Raw genomic sequence first — 18,438 nt, forward strand, 5'->3', positions numbered from 1 at the left:
CACAGCTATTAAATCAAATGCTTGAATTTAAAGTTAACTTTAATGAAATATTGATTTAATTTTCCTATGTTGTGAACATGATTTTCTCGGCTTTTCCTAGTTTTAATTATGCAATCGAATGGCCAAAAATTCACGTATTTACAGCTCAAAATCGCAACCCTCTCTTTTTCCAACGATGCGCTCAAGTGCATCGCGTAAAAAACGATTTTGACTTCAGGTTTTTTCGTTTGTCTTCTTTTTTTTATTTTTTTTATTTTTTGTATCTTTTTGTTGCAAACGACGCGTGCTCAAAACTTAACGGCGTGTTTTTGTTATTGTTATCCGCTCATTCATGTTAATTAACCGCTCGCAACAACTACAAAAACGAATGTGAGCGGTTTGCCATTTCTCGCTTGTTTTTTGCTATTTCCAATTGATTAACGGCTGAATAAGCCTGCTTTGAGCCATTGTTCGCAGGGATTTTAAGAGATAATATAGAGGAGTATTGTAAAAGGGACTTAACCAATTTAATTGAAATTAATCACAAGATCTATTCATTCTGTTTTTATTTCTAATTTTTAAAGAGATTACTTTATTGTATAGATTATAAGGTGCGTTTGACTAGTAGTGCTTATGTTTTTAACTTTAACTGTATACATTTTTATAATATCTTAAAACCGTACTTTTTGTAGAACTGGTAACATAATCGGTAACTTTTTTTGGGAAACTTCAAAAATAGCACGAAACAAGATCGTAAACGATTTGTTCTCATTATTATCAAAATTATAATAGATAACAACTTGTAATATCGTAAAACTTGGAGTATAAACATGTAATACCTTTAAAATTTGTAAGGAGTGACAATACAATGATGGAATTATTATTTTTGTGAACCTAATGGACCTTGTTTCATAAAGAATTTTTTTTGAATAAACCTTATAGCAGGAACTTTCCTTCTATTTAATAGCATCCATTCAACTTTCGTAATTTTTGCAGATGGAATAATGGAATTTAAAAGATTCTTGGGATCCTAATGCACCTTGTTTCATTAATCTTTTTCTGTGAATACCCCCAATAACAGGAACTTTCCTCCTATTTAATAGCACTCATTCAACCTTTGTGATTTTTGCAGATGGAATAATGGAATTTAAAAGATTATTGGGATCCTAAGGCACCTTGTTTCATAAATCTTTTTCCTTGAGTACCCCCAATAACAGGAACTTTCCTCCTATTTAATAGCCCCCATTCAACCTTCGTGATTTTTGCCGATAGAATTTAAAAGATTATTGGGATCCTAAGGCACCTTGTTTCATAAATATTTTCTCTTAAATAACTCTAGTAACAGGAACTTTCCTCCTATTTATTAGCACCCATTCAACCTTCGTGATTTTTGCAGATGGAATGATGGAATTTAAAAGATTATTGGGATCCTAATGCACCTTGTTTCATAAAGTTTTTTCTTTCAATACCCCCATTAACAGGAACTTTCCTCCTATTTAATAGCCCCATTCAACTTTCGTGATTTTTGCAGATGGAATGATGGAACTTAAAAGATAATTGGGATCCTAATGCACCTTGTTTCATAAAGTTATTTCTTTGAATACCCCCCATAATAGGAACTTCCCTCCAATTTAATAACACCCATTTAACTTTCGTGACCTTTGCAGATGGCATCGTTAACCTTGCACTTGATAGTGATAGCTCTGCTGGCGTCGACTGCGCTGTCGACATCAACAACACCAGCAACAACCACAGTGACGCGACAGCGCGGCAGGGGCGGCGTCGCCTTCCAGGGGGAGGGGCTGGGGCTGGGGCTCGCTAGGCCAACGGGGGGCGTGGCCGTATCCACGACCAGCACAGAGGCGCCGACGTTGAGGGCGCCGCGGCAGCGTCGTCCGCCCACGACGAAATCGATCGATGTGACGGTGACGGTGACCCCGATTCGCAGTCGCGGTCGCGGTGGCAGCGCAGCGACGCCTCTGCCGCCGGTCACAACAACAACAACAACTACTGCCAGGCTGTTGCAGCGACGTCGCAGCAGCACTTCCAGCACAACAACAACAACAACAACAGCAGCCACTCCTGCAGCTGGAAGGTCTTCCAGGGATCGGGGGAGTGTGAGGGGTCCGCGGCAACCGCGCGATACGCCGGATAACAGTATTCGACGCAGTTGGCAGTCCGCCCAGCCCACCGCCACCCCCTACCGGCCCACTTCCAGTCCCAATTCCAGTTTCATTTCCAGTTTCAGCTCCACTTCCAGTACGACTTCCAGTCGAGGCGCACTTAAAACGTGAGTGGTTCCCCATTTTAAAGCCAATAAGATAGTTAGGATAGATAGTTGGGTAGATAGTAATATAAGGAACATTCTTTAAATTGTTTAGTTTGCAGTCCTATTAAATAATTGGTATGTTCACTTTGGGTATACCCTATAGGATTTTTGATCTTGATTCCTAGTAGGTAAAGGGTATTACGATCTAGGGTCTAAAACTCTCTTTAGGACAAGTAAAGGGTTTCAACACTTAAACAAATTGTTAGTCCGCAGGCATTAATATTATTTAATCAATCAATAACTGTTTAAGCAAGAACTAGGGTAATCTTTCTAGGGGGATCTTTGAGTTCGCTACCCATGATCAGGGTATTATTTCTTACTAGGGTGTCAATCTAGGAGGATCTTGAGTTCGCTACCCATGATAAGAGTTTTATTTCTTAAAGTCTAAATATTGTCTACCCCACAATTTCATAATACTAATAGCCCGTTCAAGTAAGGTTAGGGTACTTTTTAGATTTATTGATAATTAAGTAACTTTTAGGTACCCAGTTAGTTATGGTCAAAACAAAAATGAGATTTTTCAGTGATTTATTTTTAAAAACTTACTACCTAGGGCGTCGATTTTTGTAAAATACCATGTAATATCTATAGGATATTTCGGTGTTTGTGCCACCGAAGCCTAAGCCAATCTAGTTTTTGCCTTTTGTGATTCGCCAGGCGTCTGCCCATTTGGGGTGCCGCTTTTTGATTTATTTACCATGGCAAAGACGTGTCGTTTCCCATTCCCTGATTGCGATTCACGATCCGATTTCGTTGACAGGCCACGCATGATCCAGCGCCTGGTGGCCGGTCACATCCACAACGCCCAGGGACACTCCACCTACGAGGTGTCGGCGGTGAGCGCCAACAGCTCCTCGTCCAGCTATGGTCCCTCGACGACGGAGAGGAGTACCACATCCACCTCCTCCTCGTCCTCCTCCACGACGCCCACGACGACGACGACGACGGCGAGGCAATCTCCTTTGAGGAGCAAGGCGAGCAGCAGCTACCGACTGGCCAAACCCTCGACCAGGCCGAGATTAAGCAGTACAGAGGCACCGACGAGATTCAGTAATCCGCCAAGCACCTCGAGAACCACCACTCCACTGCCTCCGCCGAGTTCCAATACCCCCAATCCCTTTAGGGGGCAGGAGTTCGACGACGACGATGAGGCCCTGCTAAACGAACCCGACGACTTCGACAACTGGGACAATGGGATCCTACGGCTAAGTGCCGGCTCCGGCAAGGAGGCAGAGGCTCCGGCCAAGAAGCCGCCCAAGGAGGACCAAAAGAAGACGCTGGCGGACCAAGTGAGGGACGGCAAGTATGGCCTGATCGAGAAGGAGCTCTTCCGCCGCGTGCCTAAGCGGCCGGGAGTGCTGAGCTATGCCCGCAACTCGGAGGTGCCGCTGGACAACGAACGCAACTACGGCGGCCTCAACGAGGAGGACATCTGGCTGGCCGAGGACCACCTGCTGGTGATCAAGGGCGGCGCCCTCAACGAGGAGGCCGACGACAATCAGCAGGGTCCCTGGCCGGCCATCGATGACTACGATGCGCCCGGGAGACAGATCAAGCTGCCAGCGAATCCGGCGGTGCCGCCTCCCTTTCCCGTGCAGCTCGAGCCCCACGGGCCGCTGCAGCTTATCCGAGATAATCAACTCGAGATCCTCCGTCCGGCGTCTGGCAATGCAACGCTATCCGCTAAGGGCGCCCACCACCAGGGCCACCAAGGCGCCGCCGGTGAAAATCTCTCATCGCATCCTGCTGCCCGGTCGGGAGCGACTGCAGCATCTCCGGCAGCTAAGTCCGCGGATGCCGGCGGCCGGGATGCCCCGTCCTACGTCTATCCGGCGCCCTATGCCCCCTGGCTGCTCTACCCCAACGACTCGGTGGCGTCCCAGGGTCTGTTGAGGACCCCACCGCTCCTGGGTCCCTGGCTGATCAACGGGCTGAACGGGAATGGTTCGCTGGTGGGGGATTCCCCACTGCCCGGCAATGTCAGCGACTTTGACGAGGACGATCCCTCGCTGTACTATCCGCCGGCCTACACCTTTGTCTACAAGAGCAACTACTCCAATCCAGTGCCACCGGGTCCTTTGGTTCCTGGCATAGTCCTGCCCCCGCCGCCGGATCACTTTAGCCGACTGGAGGGCAGTGTGGCGACCAGGAGAACACCAACCACGAGCAGCACCACCACCACGAGCAGTACGACCAGTAGTACTACGACCACCACCACCAGCACCACCACCACTACCACCTCCCGACCTCCGGTGCAATTGCCGGCCATCCGCACCTCTTACAAACCCAAGTATAATGGGATCACCTATCTGCCGCCGCCGCCCAGGCAGAGTTCACCCAAGTACGTGGAGCGGGTGCCCGTTCCGGTGGCAGTGCCCATACCCATCTACCCCGTCAACTACACACCGCGACCCCAGCTGGTCTTCGTGCCCAGCTCCACGGAGGGCAGTCGCCAGGAGCCGCCGCTGGACCCGCCACTCTCCAAGTCCAATCCCATCTATTACGAGTACTTCGAGGCCAAGCGGCAGCCGGGATCGATCAAATCCAATGTCATCGACGACTTTCTGGCCACCAAGCCGCCCAAGCGGCACCATCACCATCACAACAACAATGTGTCGCCGCATCACCACCAGCGGGAACACCTGCAGCACTACAAGGCATCGCCCAGTCCGGCCAACGATGTGGCCCCCGAGGTGGTCAACATCACGCCCAAGCCCAGGACCGCCCAGCTGCAGCTCCACGCGGAGTACGAGGCCTCCCTGGGCCAGCTGCTCAGGAGCAACCTCATCTCGCCCCCGGCTGGAGTCAATGTCAGTCCGGGGCGGTTCCAGGTGAGTCCCTGGTGGAACCAAAAAGAAACCAGAAGTCTATTTCCATTATACAAGTTATTAGTTAGTTAGTACTGTTCTTATTATTTAAATACTTTTCGACATGCAAACATTGTTTCCCAAATTGTACAATGACAAAATCTTAAAAACATACCAATATTATTATATTTCAATGGCAAAGAAAGCCAAGTCCATCTGTCCGTATTTACGCAAACTAGTCTCTCAGTTTTAAAGCTATCATCATGAAACCTTCCCAAAAGTCTTATTTCTATTGCAGACAAGTATGTCCCATAGCTCCCATAGAAATGATCAAAAAATATGTTTTTTTAAATGTAAAAAAATTATAACTACTCTTGGGAATATCTTTTAATATTTTAGAACTTTGAATAAATAAAAAATTCTATGACTTTATCATGTAGCTGCCATAGAAACGATTGGATAATTAATGTCAAAATAATACAAAGACCATTATATTTTGTTTTCGGTAAACATATACGGTAGTTAATGAAAACGGAACATAACCTTAATATTTCTAGAATTATTTTTTAGTTTTCTGAACATAGGTAAGCTGGGTAAATACAATACTCAAACTGGAACGACCGGCAAGGGTATAGATACTCCGGCTTGCCGAAATTAGCTTCTTTCTCGTTGAAAATTTAATTTTGACTTTATATCGGAGAACTTTGTAAAATTCAACATTTTGTGAACAATTACCATACATTTTTTTAGCAGTGCTTAATTGGTACAAACAGCAAATGATTTGAGACTTTTTTTTAGTTAAGTTGATTTTTTTTAACAGTGATTGATTGGTATTTGCAATTATAAAAAAAAGTAAATGTTTTAAGACATTTTCTTCGACTCCGGGAGACCTTCCTAGTTTTTTAAAAAGAGAAAACAACGTGTTTATTATCATAAAAATATTTTAAATATTAATGTTCTTGGCGCTATTAAATTTGGCGCAAGAACTATTTTTTTTTTGCTGCACTTGATTGAAATGCTCAGCGCTGAAATGTAGGCAATACAAATTCGATCTGGTAGTTGAGCAAAGCGCCATCTATGAGCAACTCGACGAAGCTTTCGACAGTCGAAAGTTTTAAACTTTAAGAGTGAGTATGTGTTTCATACTTTTAGGCCGTGCTCGTTTGGTGGAATGTCTTATGCTTTCTTTATAAAAATGCTCAATATTTAGTTCTTTTAGTTGAATCTTACTATAGTAAACGAGTGGTTTTCGCAAGTGTTGCTTATGTTTTATTTTACACTTCCAGGCTCCCGACTTCGACAAGCAGCCCTTCCTGCCCATGGTGAACTACAGTGCCGATGAGCAGGACCAGAACGCCTTCAAGGCGATAGTCTACGAGCCTCCGGGCCAGCGACAGCGCCACCTGCGGGTGGGCAAGCAGCAACTGCAGCTGGATCCCTCCTTGGAGGCCTCTCCGCCGAATTCCTACCTGCCGCCAGGACGCCACTTCCGGGTGGGCAAGCAGCAGCACCAGCAGCACCAGCAGCAGCTGCAGCAACTCCAGCAGCAGCCACAACAGATCTACGAGCCCCAGATCTACAGCACGCCAGTGCCCCAGTTTGTGGACGATCCACAGCAACTGAGGCCCCCCTCGCCCGTCCAGTCCAATCCCCTGCAATTCTGGCAGCGACCACCACCGCAGTTCAAGAGGGTGCGACCCAGCAGCAAACAGGGACATCCTCATAATCATCCCCACCCCCATCCCCACTATCCGCCTTACTATGTGCCTGGCTACCCGAGTGCTCCGTCGGCGGAACCCCTATACCGTCTGGTGCCCGTGGCCCAGCACAAGCACTGGAGGAACAAACAGCCGCAGCAGCAGGTTCAATCCCAGCCCATCCAGGTGCAGGCCCAGAATCAGGGCTTTCCCGATCGGAGCGTGAACATTGGCCACAGCCTCGCCGGCGATATCCTGGTGAACTACAACACGAACAACCAGTTCAATCCGCAGGCGGAACTGGTGCCCCAGGCCCAGTTGGCGGCACCACCACCACCGCTGTCCTATCAGGCCCAAAGTGGCCAACCATTGTGGTCCGACCGGGAACGGGATCGGGATCGGGACAGGGAGCGTTCGGTGAGGCAGTCGAGGGAACAGCAGCAGTAATAGTATATCATAAACCGAGTAATCATGTCGATAATGATGGTTTCTATGTCATTGATAAACGTAGTGTCAAAATGTGATCTATAGGGAGGCCAATCCGCTATCGAATCCCAGCCTAGACGACAAAAATGTTAATGGTTCCATATGTAGTAATCGTCCTTTCATTTTATACCATTTCATTCATTTAACCCCGATTATGGTCTCATTTTCGTATTTCAACATATCCATATTTTGTGATTGATGTTTTCCATTAGTATTTATGGGTTTTGCTTCTGAATATTCCTCGAAAACATTAAAAAATTGATTTAATCTCGAAATTGTTTAGTTTTTTCGGTTCTATATAAAGCTTGTTTTGACTCTCGCGGTTAGACTTTCATTTAACATCTAGTTAACGAAAATCAATCCAATCAAGCTCAATCCAACATTATTTCGCGTTCTTCGCTACCACTAACAAATAGTTACGTTATGTAGAGCTGGTCATTTAAGAGATAAACCCCGATTTGATCCCTGTTGCTAACATCTCGGTGGCGATCGACAATCGATATATGTCGCCAATCGCTGAGTGGAGTGCAACAAACACATACACATACATATATATTTATACCATATATAAGAACCTATATCCCTATGAGGTAAAATATATATTCACAAACCTATGTAAATAATAAACGAGTGTAGGCGCTACAGACACCACTTAGTCCTAGGGGCAGTAAAATACATGCATATACGTATGTAAACCTTATCGATATCTATAGGAACGAAGGATTCTTCGCTCAGCCGTAGCTATCTGTTTTATCCTGCACACACTATATGTATTATTTTTTTCTATTTATTGTAATCTGTTTTTGAATGTTTTCCAAAATCATTGCAAAACTTTGTATAAAAGCCATAACAACTAAGGTCACTATAAGTTAAAATCACGCTATGCAACTAATAAACACTATGCGTAAAATGTATCTTTAGTTTGTAAACCATACATGAAAATATTTTTTTTTGTTAATTTTAAACGAATTAAATAATTTGTAGACTCAAATTCTTATTATCGAAATAAAGCAAATTGAAAATAATGAGTGTTTTGCGAAAATATCGTATCGATATAGTTTTTTGACATTTAAATGTATTGAACGGTTGCTCTCGATCTGATACTTATCGATAACATATCGGATATTTGCTAACGATACACAACAGCTGGCTGGATGTAAACAACGGTATTTGCGCATGCGCAGGACGAAAAGAGAGCGGGTGAGTGGGCCAAGAGAGAGTTTATGGGGTAGGAAGGACGAAAAATCGATGAAGGACTATCAGCAGGAAGCTCTAAGGAGCCGATTGACTTTGGGCCGTAAAATGATTACGGGCTAAAAGCTAAAAAACACGTCGTGCGAGAGCTAGAGAGGGAGAGTGAGAGAGCAAGAGAGAGAGAGAGAGAGAGGGAACAAGGAGCAACAGCAACAGCAAGCGAAAACTTGAAAAATCCCTGCAGAAATATAACAAATTTTAAATAAGAAAAATTCCAAAAAACCTATATAACAATAACAGGACTACAAGGAAATCTGCTGGGGCATTTTAATAAACAATTCATCACCTTGTGTGCGTGTGTGTGTGTGTGTGCCATAACTCCTATACAATTCAAGCATACAGGAAAAATCGGAACGGAAAACCAGAAACAGGAAAAACCAAGTGAAAATTGAGGAGGAGCGGGTGGAAAACGCTGGGAAAATGGCATTAAAAAAGGCTAAATGACCCCTACAAGCTGAATAAAAATTCTATTAGCCATCGAATTGATTCACGCACACACACACACGCACACACAGGAGAGGAGGACAGGGAGAACACCACCACCCCCTTTTTAAGACAGGAGCAGCAGCAGAACCACCCCCAACCCCCGTCTCGCCAAGCAGCCGGCACCCACGCCCCTGCACACTGCGTTTAAAAATAGAAAGAGCTCTGGCAATCAAATATCCCTGGAGCGCGGTTCGAGAAAATGGTAACGATGAACTCGGAGGCGGACAAAACACAAGCCACCAATGCCAGCAGCACCGCGGCGCCGGCGAAGACGGACTGCAGCAGCAGCAACAGCAGCGATCCGCTGGCGGTGGCCATTCCGCCCGAGGAGGAGCCCCGCTCCGCAGGAGGTGGTGGTGGTGCCAGCACGGCCACCCCCTCGCCAACGCCCCTGCCTAATGGCAGTGATAATGGCAGTGCATTCCCGGAAACCGAGGGCTCATCCTCATCCTCATCGGCCTTGGCCACGGATTCATCGGCAGCAGTGGCGGTTGCTGCCCCGCCGGCAACCACTGCATCTGCAGCCACCACATCCACATCCACCACAGGCACAAGCACAAGCCTGGGAGCCAAGACCGCCGCCGTGGCCGCCACCACCACGTCCTCCTCCACGGCCACCTCCTCGTCGACGGCGGCGGCGGCGGGCAGCAAGCAGAGCGGCAGCAGCGGCAGCGGTCTGCTGACCGTCAGCGGGAACCATCACCACCATCACCACGCCCACTCGCAGCAGCAGGCGGCGGGACAGTCGGCCGCCCAACCGCCCCCGCCGCCCACCACCTCCGCCCTCGCGGTCCCTGCGTCGTCCCACCATCAGCGCGTCGGCAAGAACGAGGATGCCCCCAATATACTGGTGTACAAAAAGGTAACATCCCGATCTATGCTATCCCCAATACTGTGCAACTTCCATAGGGCATATTTGAATTTTAGTTTTACCTTCATTTTACCAGTATCTGAACTATAAAACTATTACAGATTAAAACATTTAAGATATTTATTAATTTAACTTATTAATTTTATTATTTACAAATCATTAAAGCTTAAGACTTGAAATTTAGCTGAAATACTACTAAATTGAACTCTTAAAAAATTTAAATAGATAATTAATATTGAATGATTTTTAGCGATCTTATGGTGGTTGCATTTATTTCTATATTTTAGTTCGAACTGTAAAGGCTCTATTATATTGTTATATTATTATATTATTATATTGTTATATTATTATATTATTATATTATTATATTATTATATTATTATATTATTATATTATTATATTATTATATTATTATATTATTATATTATTATATTATTATATTATTATATTATTATATTATTATATTATTATATTATTATATTATTATATTATTATATTATTATATTATTATATTATTATATTATTATATTATTATATTATTATATTATTATATTATTATATTATTATATTATTATATTATTATATTGTTATATTATTATAATGTTATATTAGTATATTATTATATTATTACATTATTATATTATTATATTATTATATTATTATATTATTATATTATGGTTCTATACATTTTCTGAAGTCTAAAATATATTTCAAAGTCTGGAAATTGTATTAGTTGTAGACCTTCAAAACTATACTTTAAAATATTTAAACATTTCGAAATGTCTAAACCACTAAATTTATCATTCTAATTCCAAAATAATTATCATGCATGATAACTTTTAAACGGATTCCTAAACCTTATTGCGCTTGCCAATATATTGATTGTACGCTGCCCGCTAATTGGCAATAATTGAATCGATTCCGCGCGCAGATGGAGGCAATTATCGAGAAGATGCAGGCGGAGTCGACGGGCGTGGCCGTGCGCACGGTAAAGGCGTTCATGAGCAAGGTGCCGTCGGTGTTCACCGGAGCAGACCTGGTGGCCTGGATCCTGAAGAACTTCGATGTGGAGGACGTCACGGAGGCCCTGCACTTCGCCCACCTGCTCAGCTCGCATGGCTACATTTTCCCCATCGACGATCATGCGCTGACCGTCAAAAACGACGGCACCTTCTACAGGTGAGTGCCGATCCTATAGGAACATTCCGATCTATAATTATCTCCCGGACAGATTCCAGACACCCTACTTTTGGCCCTCGAATTGCTGGGAGCCCGAGAATACGGACTACGCCGTCTACCTTTGCAAGCGCACCATGCAGAACAAGACGCGACTCGAGTTGGCCGACTACGAAGCCGAGAATCTGGCCAAGCTGCAGAAAATGTTCTCCAGGAAGTGGGAGTTTATATTTATGCAGGTAAAATTAACATGTTAACGGAAAAAAATACAAGATCAATAGGTTCTTAGTTCGAGACGTGCTCGTCGCACTAAATCGAAAAGAAACGTTCTTGATATCAAGACGAATGTACTCTTAAGTTGGTTCTTTTGAGATGAAGCGATTCTTGAAATAGGGATAAATTAGTATAGATTTTTTAAAAGAAAGTAATCGTTGCAATGGTTTTCTTAAGCGAAGGTCGACCACCATCAACCTGATCGATGAGACATCCATTTAACAGACAGACGTTATATATACAGATTTTAGTAAAGCCTTCTTTTATTCATATTAGATCAGTTTGGATTCCCGAATAATCTATTAGATTGGATTTCAAGTTATTTGAATGGTAGAACTTAGAGGTATATATATTAAATCGCTGTTTCCAAGATGATCTACGTGACATCTGGAAAACTTTTGGGTTGCTCATGAGTGAGTGAACAAAAAAGAGTTGTTCACTAAGCTGAGAGAGTGTTCTTTTTTGATTTTATTATGTGTTCTAGAAGGTAAAGCGATATTTGGAGCCATTTTGAGGATTTAGGAGACCAGCAGGCCAAGAGCAATTGCAATACAAGGAAGTGAACAACTGAACAAGTGAACAAATTGAGTGAGATGACTCATTAAAAAAAAAACAAGTGAACATGTTCACCCAAATGGGCATTATTTAAACAACACTAATCTGGAGTGCCCCAGGGTATTCATTTAGGACCCTTGCTATTTACTTTGTTTATTACCGACCTTCCCTCTATCGTAACACACTCTCGTGTTCTATTGTGATGATGTTAGGCTTGTTTATCATATAATAATATAGAGTCTCGTTTCTGCTCGCAGACAGATATTAATTTTGTTTAGGAATGATGTGAGTACTATCTTTTAAATTTGAGCTGCCTTAAATACAACGTTAACGTACAAATATAACAATATAAGAAACTTTTTTGTTGGGGACATTAATTTTAAATGTAATGTTTATTTAGATAATTTAAAGAAACTATACACACCTAGACATTTTTATCAACCTCCCTGGTTATGCTATTCAAAGTAGTTGAGATTTCTAGAGTTGCAGACATTTTTAAATAAATAGATCATTCTAAAAAATTAGGTATTTTAAATACATTGTTTAATTCAGCATTATTTCTACTAATGCTTTTTGTATAATCTTATTTGATTCATTTATTATAAATACTGAAATGTAGGACTTAGAACAATAAATATTCTTGATATAAGTAAAATAAATTTCAAGTCTTAATTTATCACAGCTCTTAAATTGAAGAGCTCTATCGTCGGCCGGTGACTAATGCTGTAATATATATTTTTTCCAGGCTGAGTCGCAGAGCAAGGTGGCCAAGAAGCGGGACAAGCTGGAGCGGAAGGTGCTGGACTCGCAGGAGCGGGCCTTCTGGGATGTCCACCGGCCGATGCCCGGCTGCGTCAACACCACCGAAATTGATATTAAGAAGGCCTACCGAAGGGGCGGTTCCAGCCACGGAACCGGGTCCGCCGGCGCCTCCTTGGCCAAGAATCCCGTCGAGCAGCTGACGCGGATCATTGCCCTGCGCAAACAGAAGCTCGAGCGGCGGACAATCAAGGTGTCAAAGGCGGCCGAGGCGTAAGTAGCCAATAAATAATTCCATCCATAAATAACACTATTAAAATTCGCTAATTTTAAATCCAATCTTCACCAGTCTGGTTGCCTACTACGATCAGTACAATGAGTTCGATTACTTTATAACCTCGCCGGAGCTGCCGAATCCTTGGCAAACGGACAGCACCGAGATGTGGGACACGGAGAAAAATAGGTGAGTTACATTTTTAATATTATTAAAATATTGGAAAGGCTTTTATGGACTTTAAGACTCCTATTAATTTGCTTTAAATTAATGTTTCGCCCCACAGCAAAGAAGTTCCTGTACGCCGCGTGAAGCGCTGGGCGTTCAGTTTGCGCGAGTTGCTCAACGATGGCATCGGTCGGGAGCAGTTCACCAAGTTTTTGGAGAAGGAGTACAGCGGCGAGAACCTCAAGTGAGTGCATAGATTTATTAAACATGTATAATTGGGGGAGCCAAAAATCACTATGGTTTTGAAATCTCTTTTAAATTTAATTTAGGTACCCGAAAGTATGCAACACTTTATTTTAAACTCTTAAGATCCCGTTTTCCTTTATTCACTGCATACTTTTAGACACCAAAATACCAATCAGAACAGATTTAAAAGCCGTAGTGCTTTGAGTAGCGCCTTCCCAGTAACTATATTTTCTCAGAAAGCTTACACTGAGCCTATTCTCTTAAAATTTTGAATCGATTCTCCCTTTTTAAGATTCTTGCTCCTAAAAATATATATTTAATTTTTCTATGCTCCTTGTTATAAAATGAAAAGAAGTGGTTTTAAAATCATTAAAAAGACTGTTAGCAAAATCAAACTCTCGTTTTGAAATCAAATTTGGAGGTATCTTAAAGTATGCAACAGTATAATATATAAAATGGAGGCCATATAGTATTTCCAAAATCGAGGTTCTCGTTCCCTGCATACTTTTATACAGCTTAACAAGTGATTTCAAGACTCTGGTGATTTTTCAACTGTTCATATTTTTATTTCGCTAGTTTGTAAAGTTACGTGAGTAAGTATATTAATTAGTATCCCAAATTGTATCATAATGCTGATCTGACTGCTTGATCCTTGTGTATAATACCTCTCCGAATCCTTACAGATTCTGGGAATCGGTGCAGGAGATGAAGGCGCTGCCGCAGTCGGAGATCAAGGAGGCCATCCAGAAGATCTGGCAGGAGTTCCTGGCCCCCGACGCCCCCTGCCCGGTGAACGTGGACTCCAAGTCGGTGGAGCTGGCCCGCGAGGCTGTCAACTCACCGAGCGGTCCGAATCGATGGTGCTTCGATGTGGCCGCCTCGCACGTTTACCACCTGATGAAGAGCGACTCGTATTCCCGGTATCTGCGATCCGACATGTACAAGGATTACCTGAACTGCTCACGCAAGAAGATCAAGTCCATACCAAATCTGTTTGGGGTGAAACGTTGAGATACGCTGCGGGGATTCCCCGTCATCGCAGTCGGCTAGGATCCGTATCCTTTAATCCTCGGGCAGGGGAATTACCATTTGCACTAGGTACTCACTCGGTACTCATATGTATGCCTAGTTCGTATGTACTTAAGCGTTGTTACTCATTTAATTGTCTGCCACTGTGTCGCGTGTTCTCTCGATTTTGAAGGTTTTTATTGCCATTTTTGTATTTGATTGTTCGTTGATCGATTATGCGTTACCTCAAAGTGCCCCCTAAAATCACCCACGGTATACAACTCACTCTCTAGCCGTCTCCCTCTTAATCAGATAAAAAGCACAAACACCACTTAAGATGAAAATAAGAAACTGCCAAAGGCCTAAATAAGAATACAAAAATCGAAAACTGATGGTTTTACATACAGTCTACGGATATTTAAAAACATTTACTTGTTGTCGTCTAAAAGTAGGATTGCTTTTACGTTTTCCATGCAATAGATTTTATTTATGTTGTGAAGTAGGGAACTAATTCCCCCACCGAAAAAAACATTATGAATGACACTAAAATGACTACGATTTTGAAATCACCCTTAAAGGTGTCTAAAAGTATGCAGTGAAAAAAGTATGTCATCCTTAAAAAGGAAGACATGAATAATGCCACATCGAAATACATAGTTTTATACTTTTGGACTCCATTATGAGTGATTTTAAAATGCCAGTAGCTTCCGCGGCAATCCTTTTTATTATTTCTCCCAAATATATAATTCCAAATTCGCAATATTCAAGTGATAACCTACTTTGATAATTGATTTAAGATCTAGCCATTTTTTTGTAAAGCCTTATTTTTTTTATTAACCGTGAAAACGTGAAAGGTTGAGACGAAAGACAACACCAACAACCGCAGAGACCTTATTCTCATATACAAAATATACAAGAAAATACGCATTACGATCATAATTGAAGACACCAAGAAAATATGAAGAAAAACCAAAAGGAATACCACTAGTAAATGTCAAACTGTAACCGAAAAACACCAAAACTAAGCAAATGCAGAAAATCCCCAATCTTAAGAGGTACATACATTATATTCAAAATAAGAGAATAAGCTTAACGAATAGGATGCCAAGGCGGAAATCGTACGTAAATTATAAACACTAAAGGCCAAAAAATGCCAGGCATCTTTTGTCAGCGATTGATGACAATTCAGCTCTTCAGCCGGTAATATTTTAAACAGCTTTCGACGCGATCCCCTCCCCTTATAAAAAACCCATCTGAAAAATGCGGAAAAATCAAATCGTTGGATTGAGTTCCTTTATCACCGTGACTAGGTGTCTCCCGTCTCTTTTCAACACTACCTTTCTCTCTCTCACACACACACACACACCTGCACACCCCGCGCACACACACACTCACATATCGTTAAGGAGCCAGATAATTAAAAAAGAAAAACTAAGATTTTAATCAGAATATTTTTTTTGCCGCTCACTGTGCCCGTTTTGCGTGTGTGTGTGAGCCAGAGCAAGAGGCTAAAATGTTTTTGTTTTTAGTGAATGCTTAGAATAAATTATGTTAATAATAGACAGTAAATGGATAGCAGCATTTGGGAGGTTGAGAAAGAGAGGGCGAGAACCAAGTTCGGTTGGGTGAGGATAGTAGGATAGGTAGGGTCAAAGGTGTGATAGCTTATAGGAAGTTAGAACAAACAAAAAAAAACATGTGAGCTTTACGGAAAAAATAAAGGGGCTTAAAACTAGGGATGGCCAGCCAACTTGGTTCTCTCAACAAAACCTCTCCTCAAAAACATTTTCGGATTTGGACAAACGGGGTAAACCTCGAAAATATAACTAATATAGTTGTGGTCAAAACAATAGGAGTGGGGGCTTGGGAAAAACTCTAATTAGTGCCGCCAAAAAAAACTTTAGGACAAGAATATAATGTTAAAACTCTTAAAAGCAATCATTTATAAGTTAGTGGTCTTAAAAGTTGTCCTGAAGGCATACAAAAATTACAATCTAAATTTTCGCCAAGTACAAAACCCTGAGTTCAGACTTTTTATTCCATTTCTGAAGCTTAATTCATTACCCTTTTTTCTAGAGATTTGAGATTTCTACATCAACGACTTTAATTAAATTTTATTTTTACTGTAAATAGATATCGCTGCAAGAGGATATTGCAATGTACTCTTCAATTTAATTAAATTAATTTAATCTTAAAATGCCAATTCTACAATCATTTTGACCACAACTGTATGATAGTGGGCGCAGCTACCCATATATGTTTATGTGAAACATCAAACTGATCCTGGGATCCTTCGGAATAGCAATTAGACTTAGGTAAACTAAGGAACTTGGAACTTGAAACTTGGAACTATATAGAAACACACACACATGTAATTTGCACACACACACACACTAACGCACTCAAGCTGCCTACTTTTGGGCCTAAAAAAGAAAGGATCGAAAGACCGAGGCGAATTATATGTATCTAATTAGGATCGCATTGTGTGTGTCTATCTAATTGTAACTGTAATTGTAATTGTAAATGGTGTCTACAAATTAACGAGCAAATAATAACTATTACTATACAGTATGAGGTATACAGAATTCATTAAAGGTAACAGTAAAAGTAAAGGTAAATCTACGCGAAAAGTAAAAGTAAAAATTATAAAGTACGATATATTACCATGTATCTCGATGTGCGTCTGTGTGTTGGTAGTGACAAATTTAAATCGATTTCAAAATAGCCAAAGCTAAAACCTAGAAGAAACTGGGGAAACCCATCGTCTCACATACATTTTCCTTTGGCTTTCCACTGTTATCGTTTGCCAGATTATATATAATTGCATATACGCATATAGAAACTGTTGGCCAACTGTTTTCCCCCACTTTACTGTTCCAACGCCCCCACCTATAAAAAAATAACCATTAAATGTAGCGGAAACTATAAAAACTCTAAACAAAATCGATGGATAACTAAGGGTTAGAAGGGGAATATTCCCACTTGATTTGGAGAACACTAATTAAATCAAATAATCAAAAAATATTCGATATATGTACGTGTACACAACAAGCAAAAGCAAACATCTTTTTAGGTTTAACCCGAAGCAAAAGCAAAAAAATCACATCAACAAAAACAATAAGTATTAAATAAACAACAACAACTGCAAGCAAGGAAAACTACAACAACAAAAAACACAAAAAGCAGCCGCGTTTATTGTAAATTGTTCAGCAAGAAAAACAAAAACTGAAGTAAATAAATAAAAGCGCATTTTAAGCAACAAAAAACAAAAGTATAAAATAAATGAAATTTAATTGTGACACAAAACTAACTAAAACACAAACTTCAAAAAACAACTACTGTGTTTGATTTGTTGTGGGTTCTAATACGACTTTCATAACTCGAACCCCCATCAGCTACCAACAAAGTTCAAGTTTTGGAGTCCTCGAGTTACAGAATACCCACATATATGTTGTATTATACTATCTAATGTCAAAAAAAAGCTAGTTTGGGTTACAAAGTCTTCGATTTAGGGAGGTTCAAGATATTGAAGTTTAACTGTCATATCTTTATATTACAGATCTACACAGATCGTCATAAACTTTTAAAAATCTTTTTATAACTTAAAATATTTGTTCGTATACTTTTAAAGATCTTTTTTTTGAGTTTGGGAACGCATATCGATGTTTATAATGTAATAACTTGATTCTAAAAAACCTTAATTCCCTATAGACAAACCTGCCTACTTACTTTTCTCAGGAAATTTTTCTGAGAAGTTTCAGATGTAGGAGTTACTCATGAGTGTTTATAAAAGAAGGTGGTATAATTATTTTAGTAAACCTAAACTCCCTATGGTCAAATTGGCTTATTCTATTTTTTCCAGGAAACTTTGTTGAGCAGCTTCAGATCTAGGAAATTTTCATTAGCTGTTATAAAAGTAGGTGGTTCGGTTGAAAATACTGGAAAAACCCCACACTGAAATCGGAGTTTCCGTTGGCTTCAGTTTCTGGTTCTAGTTCTGTTTCTGCCGAACCCGAATCGGTTGGCGATAGAGCCACCACCCACACCCTGACGCGACTGTCTAAATGTTT

General features: G+C 41.6%; 2 protein-coding genes across 4 annotated transcripts in view; both read left to right on the forward strand.

Annotated features, from left to right (window-relative positions):
* LOC119556063 (trithorax group protein osa) overlaps positions 1–8,323 on the forward strand; it is a 37,796-nt gene extending 29,473 nt beyond the window's left edge. For all 3 annotated transcript variants that reach the window (XM_037867872.1, XM_037867873.1, XM_037867871.1), the window contains 3 exons: positions 1,647–2,269; positions 3,069–5,139; positions 6,402–8,323. In XM_037867872.1, coding sequence (XP_037723800.1) covers positions 1,647–2,269; positions 3,069–5,139; positions 6,402–7,259 — 3,552 coding nt within the window. In that variant the 3' untranslated portion in view covers positions 7,260–8,323. The remainder of the gene's footprint in view (positions 1–1,646; positions 2,270–3,068; positions 5,140–6,401) is intronic.
* A 258-nt stretch (positions 8,324–8,581) lies between these two features.
* On the forward strand, positions 8,582–15,793 carry LOC119556064 (regulator of G-protein signaling 7). Its single transcript, XM_037867874.1, has 7 exons — positions 8,582–9,900; positions 10,841–11,088; positions 11,141–11,324; positions 12,659–12,945; positions 13,022–13,135; positions 13,233–13,358; positions 14,044–15,793. Exons 1-7 carry the CDS (start codon positions 9,238–9,240, stop codon positions 14,369–14,371), a joined length of 1,950 nt encoding a protein of 649 aa, XP_037723802.1. The 5' UTR covers positions 8,582–9,237; the 3' UTR covers positions 14,372–15,793.
* Positions 15,794–18,438: the final 2,645 nt, after the last annotated feature.

This window comes from Drosophila subpulchrella, chromosome X (genome assembly GCF_014743375.2).
Source record: "Drosophila subpulchrella strain 33 F10 #4 breed RU33 chromosome X, RU_Dsub_v1.1 Primary Assembly, whole genome shotgun sequence".
NCBI classification, from domain to species: Eukaryota; Metazoa; Arthropoda; class Insecta; order Diptera; family Drosophilidae; genus Drosophila; species Drosophila subpulchrella.